This window comes from Oncorhynchus mykiss, chromosome 6 (genome assembly GCF_057628025.1).
Source record: "Oncorhynchus mykiss isolate SJ-2025 chromosome 6, ASM5762802v1, whole genome shotgun sequence".
Taxonomy (NCBI): Eukaryota; Metazoa; Chordata; class Actinopteri; order Salmoniformes; family Salmonidae; genus Oncorhynchus; species Oncorhynchus mykiss.
The window spans coordinates 19,157,795-19,174,234 of NC_143027.1; the positions used below are offsets into that span (position 1 = coordinate 19,157,795).

At 44.4% G+C, this 16,440-nt stretch overlaps 1 protein-coding gene across 1 annotated transcript in view; it reads right to left on the bottom strand.

Moving 5' to 3' along the window:
- The window catches only part of LOC110525402 (solute carrier family 33 member 2), a 32,206-nt gene extending 16,236 nt beyond the window's left edge, over positions 1–15,970 (bottom strand). The window contains exons 1-3 of the mRNA XM_036979543.2: positions 15,910–15,970; positions 13,632–14,397; positions 3,678–3,825 (exon numbers count right to left, since the gene is read on the bottom strand). Coding sequence (XP_036835438.1) covers positions 3,678–3,825; positions 13,632–14,322 — 839 coding nt within the window. The 5' untranslated portion in view covers positions 14,323–14,397; positions 15,910–15,970. The remainder of the gene's footprint in view (positions 1–3,677; positions 3,826–13,631; positions 14,398–15,909) is intronic.
- Positions 15,971–16,440: the final 470 nt, after the last annotated feature.

The window sequence follows — 16,440 nt, forward strand, 5'->3', positions numbered from 1 at the left end:
TTCAGGGGCAGAACGACAGATTTGTACCTTGTCAGCTCGGGGATTTGAACTTGCAACCTTTCGGTTACTAGTCCAACACTCTAACCACTAGGCTACGCTGCCGCTGAACACGCTGCCGCTGCCAATTCATCCCAAAGGTGTTTGATGGGGTTGAGATCAGCGCTCTGTGCAGGCCAGTCAAATTATTCAACACCGATCTTGACAAACCATTTTGCTTTGTGCACGAGGGCATTGTCATGCTGAAACAAGAAAGGGTCTTCCCCAAACTGTTGCCACAAAATTGGAAGGACAGAATCGTCTAGAATGTCATTGTATGCTGTAGCGTTAAGATTTGCCTTCACTGGAACTAAGGGGCCTAGCACGTACCATGAAAAACGGCCCCAGACCATTATGCCTCCTCCACCAATCTTTACAGCTGGCATTATGCATTGGTGCAGGTAGCGCTCTCCTGGCATCCGGCAAACCCAGACTTGTCCTTCGGACTGCCAGATGGTGAAGAGTGATTCATCACTCCAGAGAACGCTTTTCAATTGCTCCAGAGTCCAATGACTGCAAGCTTTACACCACTACAGCCGACGCTTGGCATTGTGTGTGGTGATCTTCGGCTCGTGTGTGGCTGATAGGCCATGGAAACCCATTTCCTGAAGCTCCCACCAAACAGTTCTTGTGCTGACGTTGCTTCCAGAGTCATTTTGAAACTCGGTAGTGAGCGTTGCAACTGGGGACAGATGATTTGTATGCGCCACACGCTTCAGAACTCGGCGGTCCCATTCTATGAGCTTGTGTGGCCTACCACTTCGCGGCTGAGCCGTTGTTGCTCCTAGATGTTTCCACTTCACAATAACAGCACTTATAGTTGACCTGGCAGCTCTAGCAGGGCAGAAATTTGATGAACTGACTTGTTGGAAAGGAAGCATCCTATGAAGGTGCAACGTTGAAAGTCTTCAGTAAGGCCAATCTACTGTCAATGATTGTCTATGGAGATTGAATGGCTGTGTGCTCAATTTTATACACCTGTCAGCAACAGGTGTGGCTGAAATAGCCAAATCCAATCATTTGAAGTGGTGTCCACATACTTTTGTATATATAATGTATGTCTCATGTATGGGAAAATACTTACTTACGTATTGTTGTTATTTATAGATTGCATTACATCACATGTATTGTTTTATGCATTGGAGGTTGAGTTAGGGTAGTGTATGTGCTGTAATGGCAGTTGGCGAAAATGTAAGGTTAACTAGCAATTGAAAGGAGAACTTTAATCTCTAGAGCTGAGGCATCCCTGCTTTGTTGTGCAGCTGCTGCCTTTCCAAACGTATGTTCTACTACCGTTTGCTAGGAACTTCAATATTATTCTTAGAAAATAAGATGACGTCAAGGAGAGTCTATAGGAGTGACATTTTTCACGAGCAAATGGCGCTGCTGCAGATTCTAATGACTTTTAGGCTAAAGTCTGATCTGTGATCTCTCTCAAAAATAACACATTTAGTTCACTTCATGTTAGGTCAATAGAAATAGTTGATTATTGGTGAATGCTTTGAATTATCAGCTGTAGGACACAGAATACCTAGTGTTGCTGCTGGGGCCTGTCTCCTTGCCTCAATTTACAAAGCATCTCCCCGTGCTGTTCTCCTACCACACACAGACAGACAGACAGACAGACAGACAGACAGACAGACAGACAGACAGACAGACAGACAGACAGACAGACAGACAGACAGACAGACAGACAGACAGACAGACAGACAGACAGACAGACAGACAGACAGACAGACAGACAGACAGACAGACAGACAGACAGACAGACAGACAGACAGACAGACAGACAGACAGACAGACAGACAGACAGACAGACAGACAGACAGACAGACAGACAGACAGACAGACAGACAGACAGACAGACAGACAGACAGACAGACAGACAGACAGACAGACAGACAGACAGACAGACAGACAGACAGACAGACAGACAGACAGACAGACAGACAGACAGACAGACAGACAGACAGACAGACAGACAGACAGACAGACAGACAGACAGACAGACAGACAGACAGACAGACAGACAGACAGACAGACAGACAGACAGACAGACAGACAGACAGACAGACAGACAGACAGACAGACAGACAGACAGACAGACAGACAGACAGACAGACAGACAGACAGACAGACAGACAGACAGACAGACAGACAGACAGACAGACAGACAGACAGACAGACAGACAGACAGACAGACAGACAGACAGACAGACAGACAGACAGACAGACAGACAGACAGACAGACAGACAGACAGACAGACAGACAGACAGACAGACAGACAGACAGACAGACAGACAGACAGACAGACAGACAGACAGACAGACAGACAGACAGACAGACAGACAGACAGACAGACAGACAGACAGACAGACAGACAGACAGACAGACAGACAGACAGACAGACAGACAGACAGACAGACAGACAGACAGACAGACAGACAGACAGACAGACAGACAGACAGACAGACAGACAGACAGACAGACAGACAGACAGACAGACAGACAGACAGACAGACAGACAGACAGACAGACAGACAGACAGACAGACAGACAGACAGACAGACAGACAGACAGACAGACAGACAGACAGACAGACAGACAGACAGACAGACAGACAGACAGACAGACAGACAGACAGACAGACAGACAGACAGACAGACAGACAGACAGACAGACAGACAGACAGACAGACAGACAGACAGACAGACAGACAGACAGACAGACAGACAGACAGACAGACAGACAGACAGACAGACAGACAGACAGACAGACAGACAGACAGACAGACAGACAGACAGACAGACAGACAGACAGACAGACAGACAGACAGACAGACAGACAGACAGACAGACAGACAGACAGACAGACAGACAGACAGACAGACAGACAGACAGACAGACAGACAGACAGACAGACAGACAGACAGACAGACAGACAGACAGACAGACAGACAGACAGACAGACAGACAGACAGACAGACAGACAGACAGACAGACAGACAGACAGACAGACAGACAGACAGACAGACAGACAGACAGACAGACAGACAGACAGACAGACAGACAGACAGACAGACAGACAGACAGACAGACAGACAGACAGACAGACAGACAGACAGACAGACAGACAGACAGACAGACAGACAGACAGACAGACAGACACACACACACACACACACACACACACACACACACACACACAAACACACACACACACACACACACACATCCCCCCAATATGGGGAGGGGAGGTGATGGGGTGGGGTGACGCTAAAATGGGCACTATAGACAGTGTTGCTTCTAAACACAAACAGGAGAGTGCTGCCTCTGAACGCTAACAGGAGAGTGCTGCCTCTGAACGCTAACAGGAGAGTGCTGCCTCTGAACGCTAACAGGAGAGTGCTGCCTCTGAACGCTAACAGGAGAGTGCTGCCTCTGAACGCTAACAGGAGAGTGCTGCCTCTGAACGCTAACAGGAGAGTGCTGCCTCTGAACGCTAACAGGAGAGTGCTGCCTCTGAACGCTAACAGGAGAGTGCTGCCTCTGAACGCTAACATGAGAGTGCTGCCTCTGAACGCTAACAGGAGAGTGCTGCCTCTGAACGCTAACAGGAGAGTGCTGCCTCTGAACGCTACCTGAACTGGGAGAGCAGCAGGCCACCGAGGGAGGAGCCACAGATTGAGAAGCACATGGCGATCATGCCGTTCCAGAACCCCAGCTCCCGGGCTGTCATGTGATGGTCCAAAAGGAAGAGAGGGAACATGGTCACCGCACCCTGCTCACCTGTGGATAGAGACAGAGAGAGAGGACAAACCAGTTGGAGTTCAGGTTAGACAAGAGAGAGTTAGACTCTAAACACAAATCTCTTCATCTGTAGTTTTAGTCATTTTATCTACAACATAGCCAAGAGTCAACTACGATGGATTAGCCATTGTTGGAAATAAACATACTCAAAAACACCCACAATCCACCTTCCTGTGACAGAGCTATTTAAAGGAAAACAGGAAGAAAACAATAGTGGATGTCTTCACTGTGTATGACAACTCTTAAACACAACTCTTAAACACTGTGACAGTGCACAAAGCAGTTACCTTTAATAGACTGGACAATGTTGTATTGGTGCTTTCTTAATCTAACAACATACACTATTCCTAGATCGTATCAATAATAGATGTAAAAAAAAAAAATGTGAATATCCTGCGTAATTTTTCAAAAGGGCCTAATGTAAAACTTCCTCAGATAACACAAGCCTCAGTCACAGAGCTTTCTGGTGAAATAAAAGTTTATCAGTGAGACAATAGTGCCTCTGTCGCTGTGTGGTTTCGAAGGCGGGACAATTTTCTGCCCGAACGACGCTGTAAAATATTCAGCGCTGCCGCCATTATTAATGGAGAGTGACTTCACAAAGACAGGGAGACGGAGTGCTGAGTGACAGCTCAGAGACTGCTGTCAAAGAGACGACACACTCACACACCACACACTTGGCCAGAAGAAAAACAACAATAGAGAGAGAATCTTTCACATGAAATGGAGAAGGATATCAAAAGGAGTTCTTAGAGAAGACGCTGAAAACCTCCTGGCACACGGGAACGCTAGGACAACGCACACGTTGTGACAGCGCTATGTGACAGCCAAGCTAAATGTATGGAAGGAGAATGAGAGGGATAAACAGAGGCTGCTGTGATGACATATTCATTCAGCGTCTATATTCTATATTCCAAGGCAGCACTAACATAAACAGCTATCAGCTACTGTATTACTCACTATTTCCCACCATCACCGGTTGAAACCTGGGGAACTTTTTATCATCCAACAGGGTAGATAGTTTGAGGCAAGACATTACTTAAATGGACAATCTGCCATTGCTACACCAATTTTTTTTGACGTTGAAATGATTGATACACACCCATTGATTCTTGAAGAATATATACTGAGTGTACAAAACATTAGGAACACATACCTAATATTGAGTTGCACCCCATTTTGCCCTCAGAACAGCCTCAATTAATCAGGCCATGGACTCTACAAGGTATCGAAAGCGTTTCACAGGGATGCTGGCCCATGTTGACTACAATGCTTCCCACAATTGTGTCAAGTTGGCTGAATGTCCTTTGGGTGGTTGACCATTCTTGATACACATGGGAAACTGTTGAGCGTGAAAAACCCTCAAACCGGGGCGCCTGGCACCTATTTCCATTCCCTGTTCAAAGGCACTTAAATCTTTGGTTTTGCCCATTCAACCTCTGAATGGCACATATACACAATCCATGTCTTAATTGTCTCAAGGCTTAAAAAGCATTTTTTTTAACCTGTCTCCTCCTCTCCATATACACTGATTTGAAGTGGATTTAACAAGTGATATCAATAAGGGATCATAGCTTTCACGTGGATTCACCTGGTCAGTCTGTCATGGAAAGAGCAGGTGTTCCTAATGTTTTGTACACTCAGTGTAGTTCAAATGCCTCATGAGCTTAGTTAAATTATTTTACTCCATCAAAACCCCAAATATACATTTGTTTTACTAATTTGTATGTAAACAGTGTAGGTCTTATTGTAAACAAACACTGCATCAAAATAGCCTAAAAATATGGTTATAACTATCATTTTGATGTCATATTTAATTTGTACATTTTGGTTATTTAGCAGATGCTCTTATCCAGAGTGACTTACAGTTAGTGCATTCATCTTAAGATAGCTGGGTGGGACAACCACAACCACATATCACAGTTATAGTAAGTACATTTAAGTACATTGTTCCTCAATAAAGTAGTTATCAGCAAAGTCAGAGTTTGTAAGGAAAGAAAAGTGTTAGTTCACTAAATGCATTTTTATGCAGGGGGGGGGGGGGTGCTCTGCTGTTCTAGCTTTAGGGGGAAGCCAGTTCCACAATCGGGTTGTGCAAGGGAAGAGAAGAGTTTGGACTGGGCTGAGCAGGAGCTGGAGACCAGAGGTGCTCGGGTTGGGGTGTAGGGTTTGAGCATAGCCTGAAGGTAAGGTCAGTCCTAGCTCTGTCTATGAATTTGAGAGGGGTTACATTCCTCCAACCCCATCCCTGAGATATTTACCAAAACACTGGATGGGGTAACACCTTTGTTGTTGTATGAACAACAGATTGTTCTTTTAAAGCCTTTATGAAGTCTAATAAACCACAGGCTGCTGTTGCACATGGAAACCATGTGTTTGATATATTTGATACCAATCCACTCATTCCACTCCAGCCATTACCACGAGCCCTGTCCTCTCCAATTAAGGTGCCACCAACCTCCTATGCTTGATTCTTTACCAGTGGTTCTGTGTCTCTACAGCATTCAGTGCTCCCACTGCTTCAAACTCATTATTTCTTTAAAAGGGGAGTGCAGACAAACACAACAAGGCTGATTATTCAATTCTATAAATATTCGCAAAGCAACAATTGTCCATTTCAGTGGGGATTTCATTAGGCATCCACAAAGAAGAAACTAGTAGAGAGGGGAGTATGGGAGAAAGATAGAGAGACAGAGTGGGAGAGAGACAGAGACAGAGAGGGTGAGAAAGACAGAGAGAGAGAGAGAGAATGACAGAGAGACAGATAGAGGAGAATGACAGAGAGACAGATAGAAAGGGAGAATGACAGAGAGACAGAGGGGGATAATGACAGAGAGACAGAGAGAGAGGGAGAATGACAGAGAGACAGAGAGAGGGAGAATGACAGAGACAGAAAATGAGACACGGTGGAGAGAAAAATAATGGATAAGAGAGAAAGACAGAGAGAGAAGGGTAAGGGAGAAACATGAACAGACAGATAGAGAGAGAGAGGGGTAGTTGAGAAACATGAACAGAGAGTGAGAGAGAGGTAAGGGAGAAACATGAACAGACAGAGAGAGAGAGGGGTAAGGGAGAAACATGAACAGACAGATACAGAGAGAGGGGTAAGGGAGAAACATGAACAGACAGAGAGAGAGTGGTAAGGGAGAAACATGAACAGAGAGAGAGAGAGAGGGGGGTAAGGGAGAAACATGAACAGACAGAGAGAGAGGGGTAAAAGAGAAACATGAACAGACAGAGAGAGAGGGGTAAGGGAGAAACATGAACAGACAGAGAGAAGGAGGGGTAAGGGAGAAACATGAACAGAGAGAGAGAGAGGGGTAAGGGAGAAACATGAACAGACAGAGAGAGAGGGGTAAGGGAGAAACATGAATAGACAGAGAGAGAGAGGGGTAAGGGAGAAACATGAACAGAGAGAGAGAGAGAGAGAGAGAGGGGTAAGGGAGAAACATGAACAGACAGAGAGAGAGAGGGGTAAAGGAGAAACATGAACAGACAGAGAGAGAGAGGGGTAAGGGAGAAACATGAACAGACAGAGAGAGAGAGGGGTAAGGGAGAAACATGAACAGACAGATAGAGAGAGGGGTAAGGAAGAAACATGAACAGACAGAGAGAGAGAGGGGTAAGGGAGAAACATGAACAGACAGAGAGAGAGGGGGGTAAGGGAGAAACATGAACAGATAGAGAGAGAGGGGTAAGGGAGAAACATGAACAGACAGAGAGAGGGGTAAGGGAGAAACATGAACAGACAGAGAGAGAGGGGTAAGGGAGAAACATGAACAGACGGAGAGAGAGAGGGGTAAGGGAGAAACATGAACAGACAGAGAGAGAGAGGGGTAAGGGAGAACATGAACACAGAGAGAGAGAGAGAGAGAGAGAGAGAGAGGGGTAAGGGAGAAACATGAACAGACAGAGAGAGAGAGGGGTAAGGGAGAAACATGAACAGACAGAGAGAGAGGGGTAAAGGAGAAACATGAACAGACAGAGAGAGAGAGGGGTAAGGGAGAAACATGAACAGACAGAGAGAGAGAGGGGTAAGGGAGAAACATGAACAGACAGATAGAGAGAGGGGTAAGGAAGAAACATGAACAGACAGAGAGAGAGGGGGGTAAGGGAGAAACATGAACAGATAGAGAGAGAGGGGTAAGGGAGAAACATGAACAGACAGAGAGAGGGGTAAGGGAGAAACATGAACAGACAGAGAGAGAGGGGTAAGGGAGAAACATGAACAGACGGAGAGAGAGAGGGGTAAGGGAGAAACATGAACAGACAGAGAGAGAGAGGGGTAAGGGAGAACATGAACACAGAGAGAGAGAGAGAGAGAGAGAGAGAGAGAGGGGTAAGGGAGAAACATGAACAGACAGAGAGAGAGAGGGGTAAGGGAGAAACATGAACAGACAGAGAGAGAGGGGTAAAGGAGAAACATGAACAGACAGAGAGAGAGGGGTAAGGAAGAAACATGAACAGACAGAGAGAGAGGGGGGTAAGGGAGAAACATGAACAGACGAAGAGAGATAGGGGTAAGGGAGAAACATGAACAGACAGAGAGAGAGAGGGGTAAGGGAGAAACATGAACAGACAGATAGAGGGGTAAGGGAGAGAGATAGTGAGAATGATTTATGGAGAGAGACTGGGTTTATAGAGGAGGAGGGATGCAGAAAAAGGGGCAAAATGTGGAAGAATGAGACTGAGGAGAATGAGGAATTTGGTACAGGAGGGGTGATGGGGAGAGTAGGGCTGACAGGTTGCTGATGGGAAACAAGAGGTGTTTGTGCACGAGTAAGAAAGAAAGAAAGAAAGAAAGAAATTAAAAATAGTGAGAGAGAGAAAACAGGATGAGGGATCAGCGTGAGAGTCAATTAGGAAACAGAATGGTCGGGTAACAGAGTGATCACATGAAGCTCAGACACTAGAGGACAGGATCAGATGGGATCACGAGGACACTTAGGAGAAAACAAGACACAAAACACACCCTGGGAACAAGTAAATCAGTAAGCTACAGTTCTACGTACACCTTCCATTGACACACACACACACTAACAGCAATCCCTACAGGTGTGCACATTGCAGGGTGTCACAGAGTTTGTTGAACCCCTAAGGAACTAGGCTGAAGCATGGGAAAAAAAACTTGAACCCCACCCACCCTACCCAGATGGGTCACTTTGCTAAAATGCTCTTATGTTACCAACTATGTTTTACTCCCATAACCACATGAACTATAACTGTCCTCGCTAACCTTTCTACAGAAAGCTGTTGCACTACAGAGCTCCATAGCACCAGGAGATCTACACCATTCCACCAATCAGGGGTCCTAACATTCCATGTAGGACTGGGCGATATGGCCAAAATAACATATCACAATATATTTCTCATTCTTTTGACTGCATGGCAGTGTTTGACGGTATTCTATGTTTCTGAATAATACAAGCTATAAATATGTTTTATGAGTAGTGCATAACCCTAGGATGGCAACAGATTCATTCTAATTGGTTTAATGTTCTTTCTCCTTCCTGATTGTTTTATACTCAACCAAACTAGGACAAATCTGACTTTTCATTTATTTAGCACTGTATCAACATATCGTTACAGACGATTTTATAAAAATCCATACCGGTATACCTTGAAATATGATATATCACCCAGCCCTAACTACACGTTACCAGTGTATTGACCAATGATTGTTTACTTTGTCAACAGCATAGATATCAAACACTGACTATGCAATCTAGGGGAGCAGTGTTATGGACAACCAAACAGGGTCACTGGTTGGTTTGGCTCCAGTATTGAAAAAGTCCTGTTATATCGTCCCAATACTGTCCTCTCTCTTTGGGCCTCTTTGCCTTTATCCATCGCTCTCTGTCTCCCTCTGGGCACCATGTGGTGGTTCTTCATTAATTCATCCCCCCTTCAGCCTCCCTGCCGTCCTCCTTTCTCCCTCTGGAAAATTAACCCACATCCCCCGCACACCGCTCTCTCCCCCCACTTCCCAGGCCCCCCTCTCTCTCACCCATGCTCTGCCATCCTCTCTCCCATGTCTCACAGTCTATCCAGTATGGCTGTGCATGGCAGAGGTTGGCGGTTTCCCATAGCAGGAAAATAATCCTGCAACAACAGGACATTTAAATTATTGCATGGATTATAATTAATGGACATTTTTGTAGGGGTTGATAATTTTTTTTGTTAGTGCAAATCAAGTCTGACATTTTAAAGTGGAAATTACCTGCAACAACAGGGTGATCAAATGAAGATCTTACATCTGTAGATGTTGGCCCCAAGTTAACCACTGACTGATACAGGGTCAGTTTTTCTCTGTTTGATTAGTGGTTAAGGTTATTATTGTAGGGTAGGTTAATCTGATCCTAGATCAGTGGGTACTAAACCCAATAAGAGCAGCGCTATCACTTTCCCATCTACCAATACTAGCCCATCCCTCCATCAGTGTTCCCCGGACTACAATACACAGGTTCATTCTCCTTCTATCCCTTTTGCCCCCAACTCTCTCTCTGGGATTCTGCCCAGACAGCAAGTCCCATGTCCGCGACCTCAAATGACACAGGGGTCATCCAAACGGTTCCTTCTCATTGGTTGTGCGGTTCTACACAGAGCAAACTCGCTGTGTTCATTAAGAGTGAGTGGGAGAGGGGTCTGAGATGAGTGTGTTTGTGTGTTGGGGGAGGGGGGGTTTAAGGCAGACCTTTCACTCTAAAATCTCACACACAAACAGTCTCACATTCACATGGATTGTTGAGTTTCACCTGACAGTTGCACACAAACAGTCTGACCTTTTTATTCTGAAATAAAGAGCGGACAACTAAGCCGGTTATTTGTAAATGCTGATTATATTCGATATGATTATTATGTTAATATTGATAACATCATGAGGATGAGGATGTTAACGATAATGGCGATGATGAAAATTATTGCTATGGAGATGGTGAAAGTGGTGATGATGACAATACTGGTGAACCCCTCAAACGAACTGTCTTACTCTCCTGTCTAGTGTCTGCCTGGGATCATCCAATTACTGTGCCACCCCTAACACACTCTCTCTCAAACACACACGAATACATACAGGAAAAACAATGGCACACACATTCACAAAGAAGCACAAGTATGCAAATGTATATAGAACATGTTTTCCCAACACCCAAACAAACACACACACCAGTGTGACGCTGCGTCTTCCATTTCAATTTCCTTGAAAAAAACACCAGACATACAGACACACTAATCCTTACATAATCCCCTCCTGCTGACAGACACCAAACTGTGTTCCTACCAACTCTCGCTCACACACACATACATACACACGCTGATTAACACCAAACTGTGTTCCTACCAACTCTCGCTCACACACACATACATACACACGCTGATTAACACCAAACTGTGTTCCTACCAACTCTCGCTCACACACACATACATACACACGATGCTTAAAACCAAACTGTGTTCATATCAACTCTCGCTCACACACACATACATACACACGCTGATTAACACCAAACTGTGTTCATATCAACTCTCGCTCACACACACATACATACACACGCTGATTAACACCAAACTGTGTTCATATCAACTCTCGCTCACACACACATACATACACACGCTGATTAACACCAAACTGTGTTCATATCAATTCTCGCTCACACACACACACACACACACACACGCTGCTTAACACGAAACTGTGTTCATATTAATTCTCGCTCACACACACACACACACACACGCTGCTTAACACCAAACTGTGTTCATATCAACTCTCGCTCACACACACATACATACACACACGCTGCTTAACACCAAACTGTGTTCATATCAACTCTCGCTCACACACACACACACACACACACACACACACACACACGCTGCTTAACACCAAACTGTGTTCATATCAACTCTCGCTCACACACACATACATACACACGATGCTTAACACCAAACTGTGTTCATATCAACTCTCGCTCACACACACATACATACACACGGTGCTTAACACCAAACTGTGTTCATATCAACTCTCGCTCACACACACACACACACACACACACACACACACACGCTGCTTAACACCAAACTGTGTTCATATCAACTCTCGCTCACACACACATACATACACACGATGCTTAACACCAAACTGTGTTCATATCAACTCTCGCTCACACACACATACATACACACGATGCTTAACACCAAACTGTGTTCATATCAACTCTCGCTCACACACACATACATACACACGATGCTTAACACCAAACTGTGTTCATATCAACTCTCGCTCACACACACACACATACACACGATGCTTAACACCAAACTGTGTTCATATCAACTCTCGCTCACACACACATACATACACACAATGCTTAAAACCAAACTGTGTTCATCATAGAACGTTTTCTCTTGCAAATATAAACTTGGAGACAAATACATTTTTTAAAGGACAACATTTCTAACATCTCACTAGCCCTAATATATACCTGTTACTTTGTACATAAATGCTATTCACAGAGTTCAAAATGTCATATTTTGTAAAAAATGGAACGTTAAGTAGGTTCTGGACTCATTACCAAGTCCCTGGGAATAACTCACTCATTCCCTTTATTCATCAACAGACTAGATGATCAGTCTAGATCAGGGTCATCGTTAGTTACCCCAGACACAAATGTTATTTTAAACCTAACCTTAACCATACTGCTAACTTTATGCCTAACCTTAACCATACTGCTAACTTTATGCCTAACCTTAACCATACTGCTAACTTTATGCCTAACCTTAACCATACTGCTAACTTTATGCCTAACCTTAACCATGCTGCTAACTTTATGCCTAACCTTAACCATACCTCTAACTTTATGCCTAACCTTAAATTAAGACCAAAAAGTACATTTTTACAATATAGCCCTTTTTTTAAACTTTGTGGCTGTAGTAAATAGTTCAGGGCAACAGTGGTAAGAAATGAGACCACAGCTGAAAGGAGAAAATATGATTCTGTCTTGCTTACTTCATTTATACATTTTAGTCATTTCGCACAAGGTATTATCCAGAGCGACTTACAGGGGCAATTAGGGTTAAGTACCTTGCTCAAGAGCACAAACAGATTTTATTTTTCACCTTGCCAGTTCAGATATTTGAACAAGCGACCGTTTGGTTACTGGCCCAACGCTCTTAACTGCTAGGCTACCTGCCACCCACTTCACAAATGAGGCTACAGGTCATCAGGCTTGCATTCAATAGGCACCAAATGGAATAAAACAGACTGAAACAGGCAGGGACTATGAGAACTTGTCCAATAAGAAACCTTTCGTTTTTGTACTCCGTTGCAAAATGTTTTGCTATGTTTTGCATTAAATAATGTAGGACTACTATTGGAAGAAAACATGCTTTGGCTAAGTCATTTATGGAATAGTGGGTTTCTTATGTAGTAGCCTTGTAGTGGATCAGCTTCAGTGTACAGTAGATGAGAGTGGAGGTTGGTGTTAAGACTTTTAGCTACTTCTCTAGTTGGTACAGTAGATGAGAGTGGAGGTTAGTGTTAAGACTTTTAGCTACTTCTCTAGTTGGTACAGTAGATGAGTGTGGAGGTTAGTGTTAAGACTTTTAGCTACTTCTCTAGTTGGTACAGTAGATGAGTGTGGAGGTTAGTGTTAAGACTTTTAGCTACTTCTCCAGTTGGTACAGTAGATGAGAGTGGAGGTTAGTGTTAAGACGTTTAGGTACTTCTCTAGTTGGTACAGTAGGTGAGTGTACATGGTTGTCAGACTGACTAGCAGATTTACCCAGTTTGTATGTGAGAACGTAGATCATGGTCCAGGGCGTCCCAGGTACTGACAGCAGCTTCCGCCACACCCTCCAGGGATGCACAGCGTCCGACTGGACCCCCTTCCTCCCCTCTGCCTGGCCCCTCAACAGCTCATTGTCCAGCACGGGGGCCCCCAACACAAACAGTGCCACCCCGAAGTACACAAAGGCCAACAGCATAAACATAGGGCCCCACCCGGCCACGTCAATCACAGCCAGGAGCCCGCCCCCGGCGAACACCGAGCCGGCCTTGTAGCCCACCACCTGAGCCATGTTGCCCAGGCCCAGCTCGCTACGGCCCTTCAGCAGTCCCACAGCAGCCCCATCCACTGTGATGTCCTGAATCGATGCCAGGGCGTTCATGGCCAGCAGAGTCCCCACCACTCCCCAGATGTGGGCCTCCGGGGCCAGAGCGGCACTGGAGAGACAAGTAAGCGCCAGGCCAGAGACCGTGGCCACCAGCCAGCGCCGCTTGGTGCCCACACGGTCCACCAGAGGTGCCCAGAGGACCTTGAGCACCCAGGGGAAGTAGAGGATTTTGGTCAAGCCGATGTGGGTGAGGGAGTGGCCCGCCCCACGGAGGTAGACAGGGAGCAACAAGGACTGGAGACCATAGGGGATCCCCTGCACAAAGTACAGGAGACCCAGAAAAACCAGCTTGTCATTCATGATTAAATAGGAAAGGGACAATTCGTCAGGTCATGACGATGTTCCACCAGGAGCTGATCAAATGGGTCGATCAGCCTAGGAGAGATGGGGAAGAGAAAGAGGGGATCATTTCACTGACGGAAAACATGAGCAAATGGGTGCCGGAGTCTGGTCTAGTTAGTCCGGCAGACTCCAGACCACACATGCAAGCTAGTGACGGGGTTCCAAATTCCACCTTGCTCCCTATACTCTTTCTCCCTCTGTATCTGTCACCTTGTCTACCTTCCGACTGCCAAGGTACATGAAAAAATAATATATAAAAATAAAATCATGAGCAAATGGAATTCCCCTCATGATAAATAGTTTTGGGTTTTAGTATATGTATTAAATGAAGGAAACTCAGGTTTCATTATACACTGAACAAAAATATAAACGCAACATGTAAAGTCCTGGTCCCATGTTTCATGAGCTGAAATAAAAGATCCCAGAAATGTTTTAAATGCACCAAAAAAATGTTTATCTCAAATTTTGTTTACTTCCCTGTTAGTGAGCATTTCTCCTTTGTCAATATAATCCATCCACCTGACAGGTGTGGCATATCAAGAAGCTGATTATGCAGCATGATAATTACACAGGTGCACCTTGTACTGGGGACAATAAAAGGTCACTCTAAAATGTGCATTTTTGTCACCCAATACAGTGCCACAGATATTGCAAGTTTTGAGGGAGCGTGAAATTGGCATTTGGACTGCAGGAATGTCCAATAGAGCTCTTGCCAGGGAATTGTATGTTAATTTCTCTACCATAAGCCGCTTCCAATGTAATTTTAGAGAACTTGGCAGTATGTCCAACCGGCCTCACAACCACAGACCACGTGTAACCATGCCAGCCCAGGACCTCCACATCCGGCTTCTTCACCTGTGGGATTGTCTGATACCAGCCACCCCGACAGCTGATGAAACTGAGAAGTATTTTTGTCTGTAATAAAGCCCTTTTGTGGGGAAAAACACATTTTGATTGGCTGGTCCTGGATCTCAAGTGGGTAGCCTATGCCCTCCCAGGCCCACACGTGGCTGCACCCCTGCCTCGTCATGTAAAATCCATAGATAGGGCCAAATGTATTTATTTAAATTGACTGATTTCCTTATATGAACTGTAACTAAGAGAAATCGTTAATAGTTACGTTTATATTTTTGTTCAGTATAGATTCTGGCAAACTGATGCATCAGACAGCTGTCAAGCTTTATTCACAAGCAATAATTAACTTTCATAACTAGTTCATCTTCCTTTTAATTAAACGTATAACACATGGGACCGTGTAGATATCCGTTTACGCCCCAAACTTGACCTTTCGATAGTAGCAAGCTAAACTGATGTCTCGGTAACTTGGCTAGTTATACTACAAGCAAAAACCAATAAACATGCATGGCCAAATAGCTAGTATTCAAGCTAACGCTGTCATACTACCAATTCAGAGTAAGTTAAGTATCAGCGCGTGCCAATAGCTAGCAAATTCCGTGGTGAAGTTTTATAAATATTATATTATAAAACGTTAATCTGAGTGCAATCTGTTATGATAATTGTGTCGTTAGCTAGCTGGCTACATACTGGAAAGGGAGAACCTGCTTTCAGCGTCTCGTCAGCAACACTAACAGAGTACATCCGGGTCACGGAATTTCAGAACTTTTCCAAATAAAAGCCCCCCAAGTAATAGTAGAAACGTTTCAATAACCTGTATTTACTCATGATATATGAACAATTATAGTCTTAACATTAACAATGATTCCTATTTGTTCATATTTAAGTTACATTTGCATTAAATGTGGGTTTTAAAACTTGTTCCAAGGTCAAATAAATGGCCACAATACGAATCACCATATGGAATACATATTGGTTTAAAAAAGCCAAAACTATTCTGGGTGTCGCAGTAAAAGTATTGTAGGAAATACTCAGTAGGGTCAGTAGAATGTATATACTGTATGTATGGTGTCATTTCATAGGGCTCTGAATAATACAGAGTGTTGCTGGCCTTTTACTCAACCCATTCCATTGGCCACAATGGGAATAACTGTATATGGAATACATATTGTCTTATAGAGAAAAAAAACTATTCTGTTTTCCGCAGTAAAAGTATTTAAA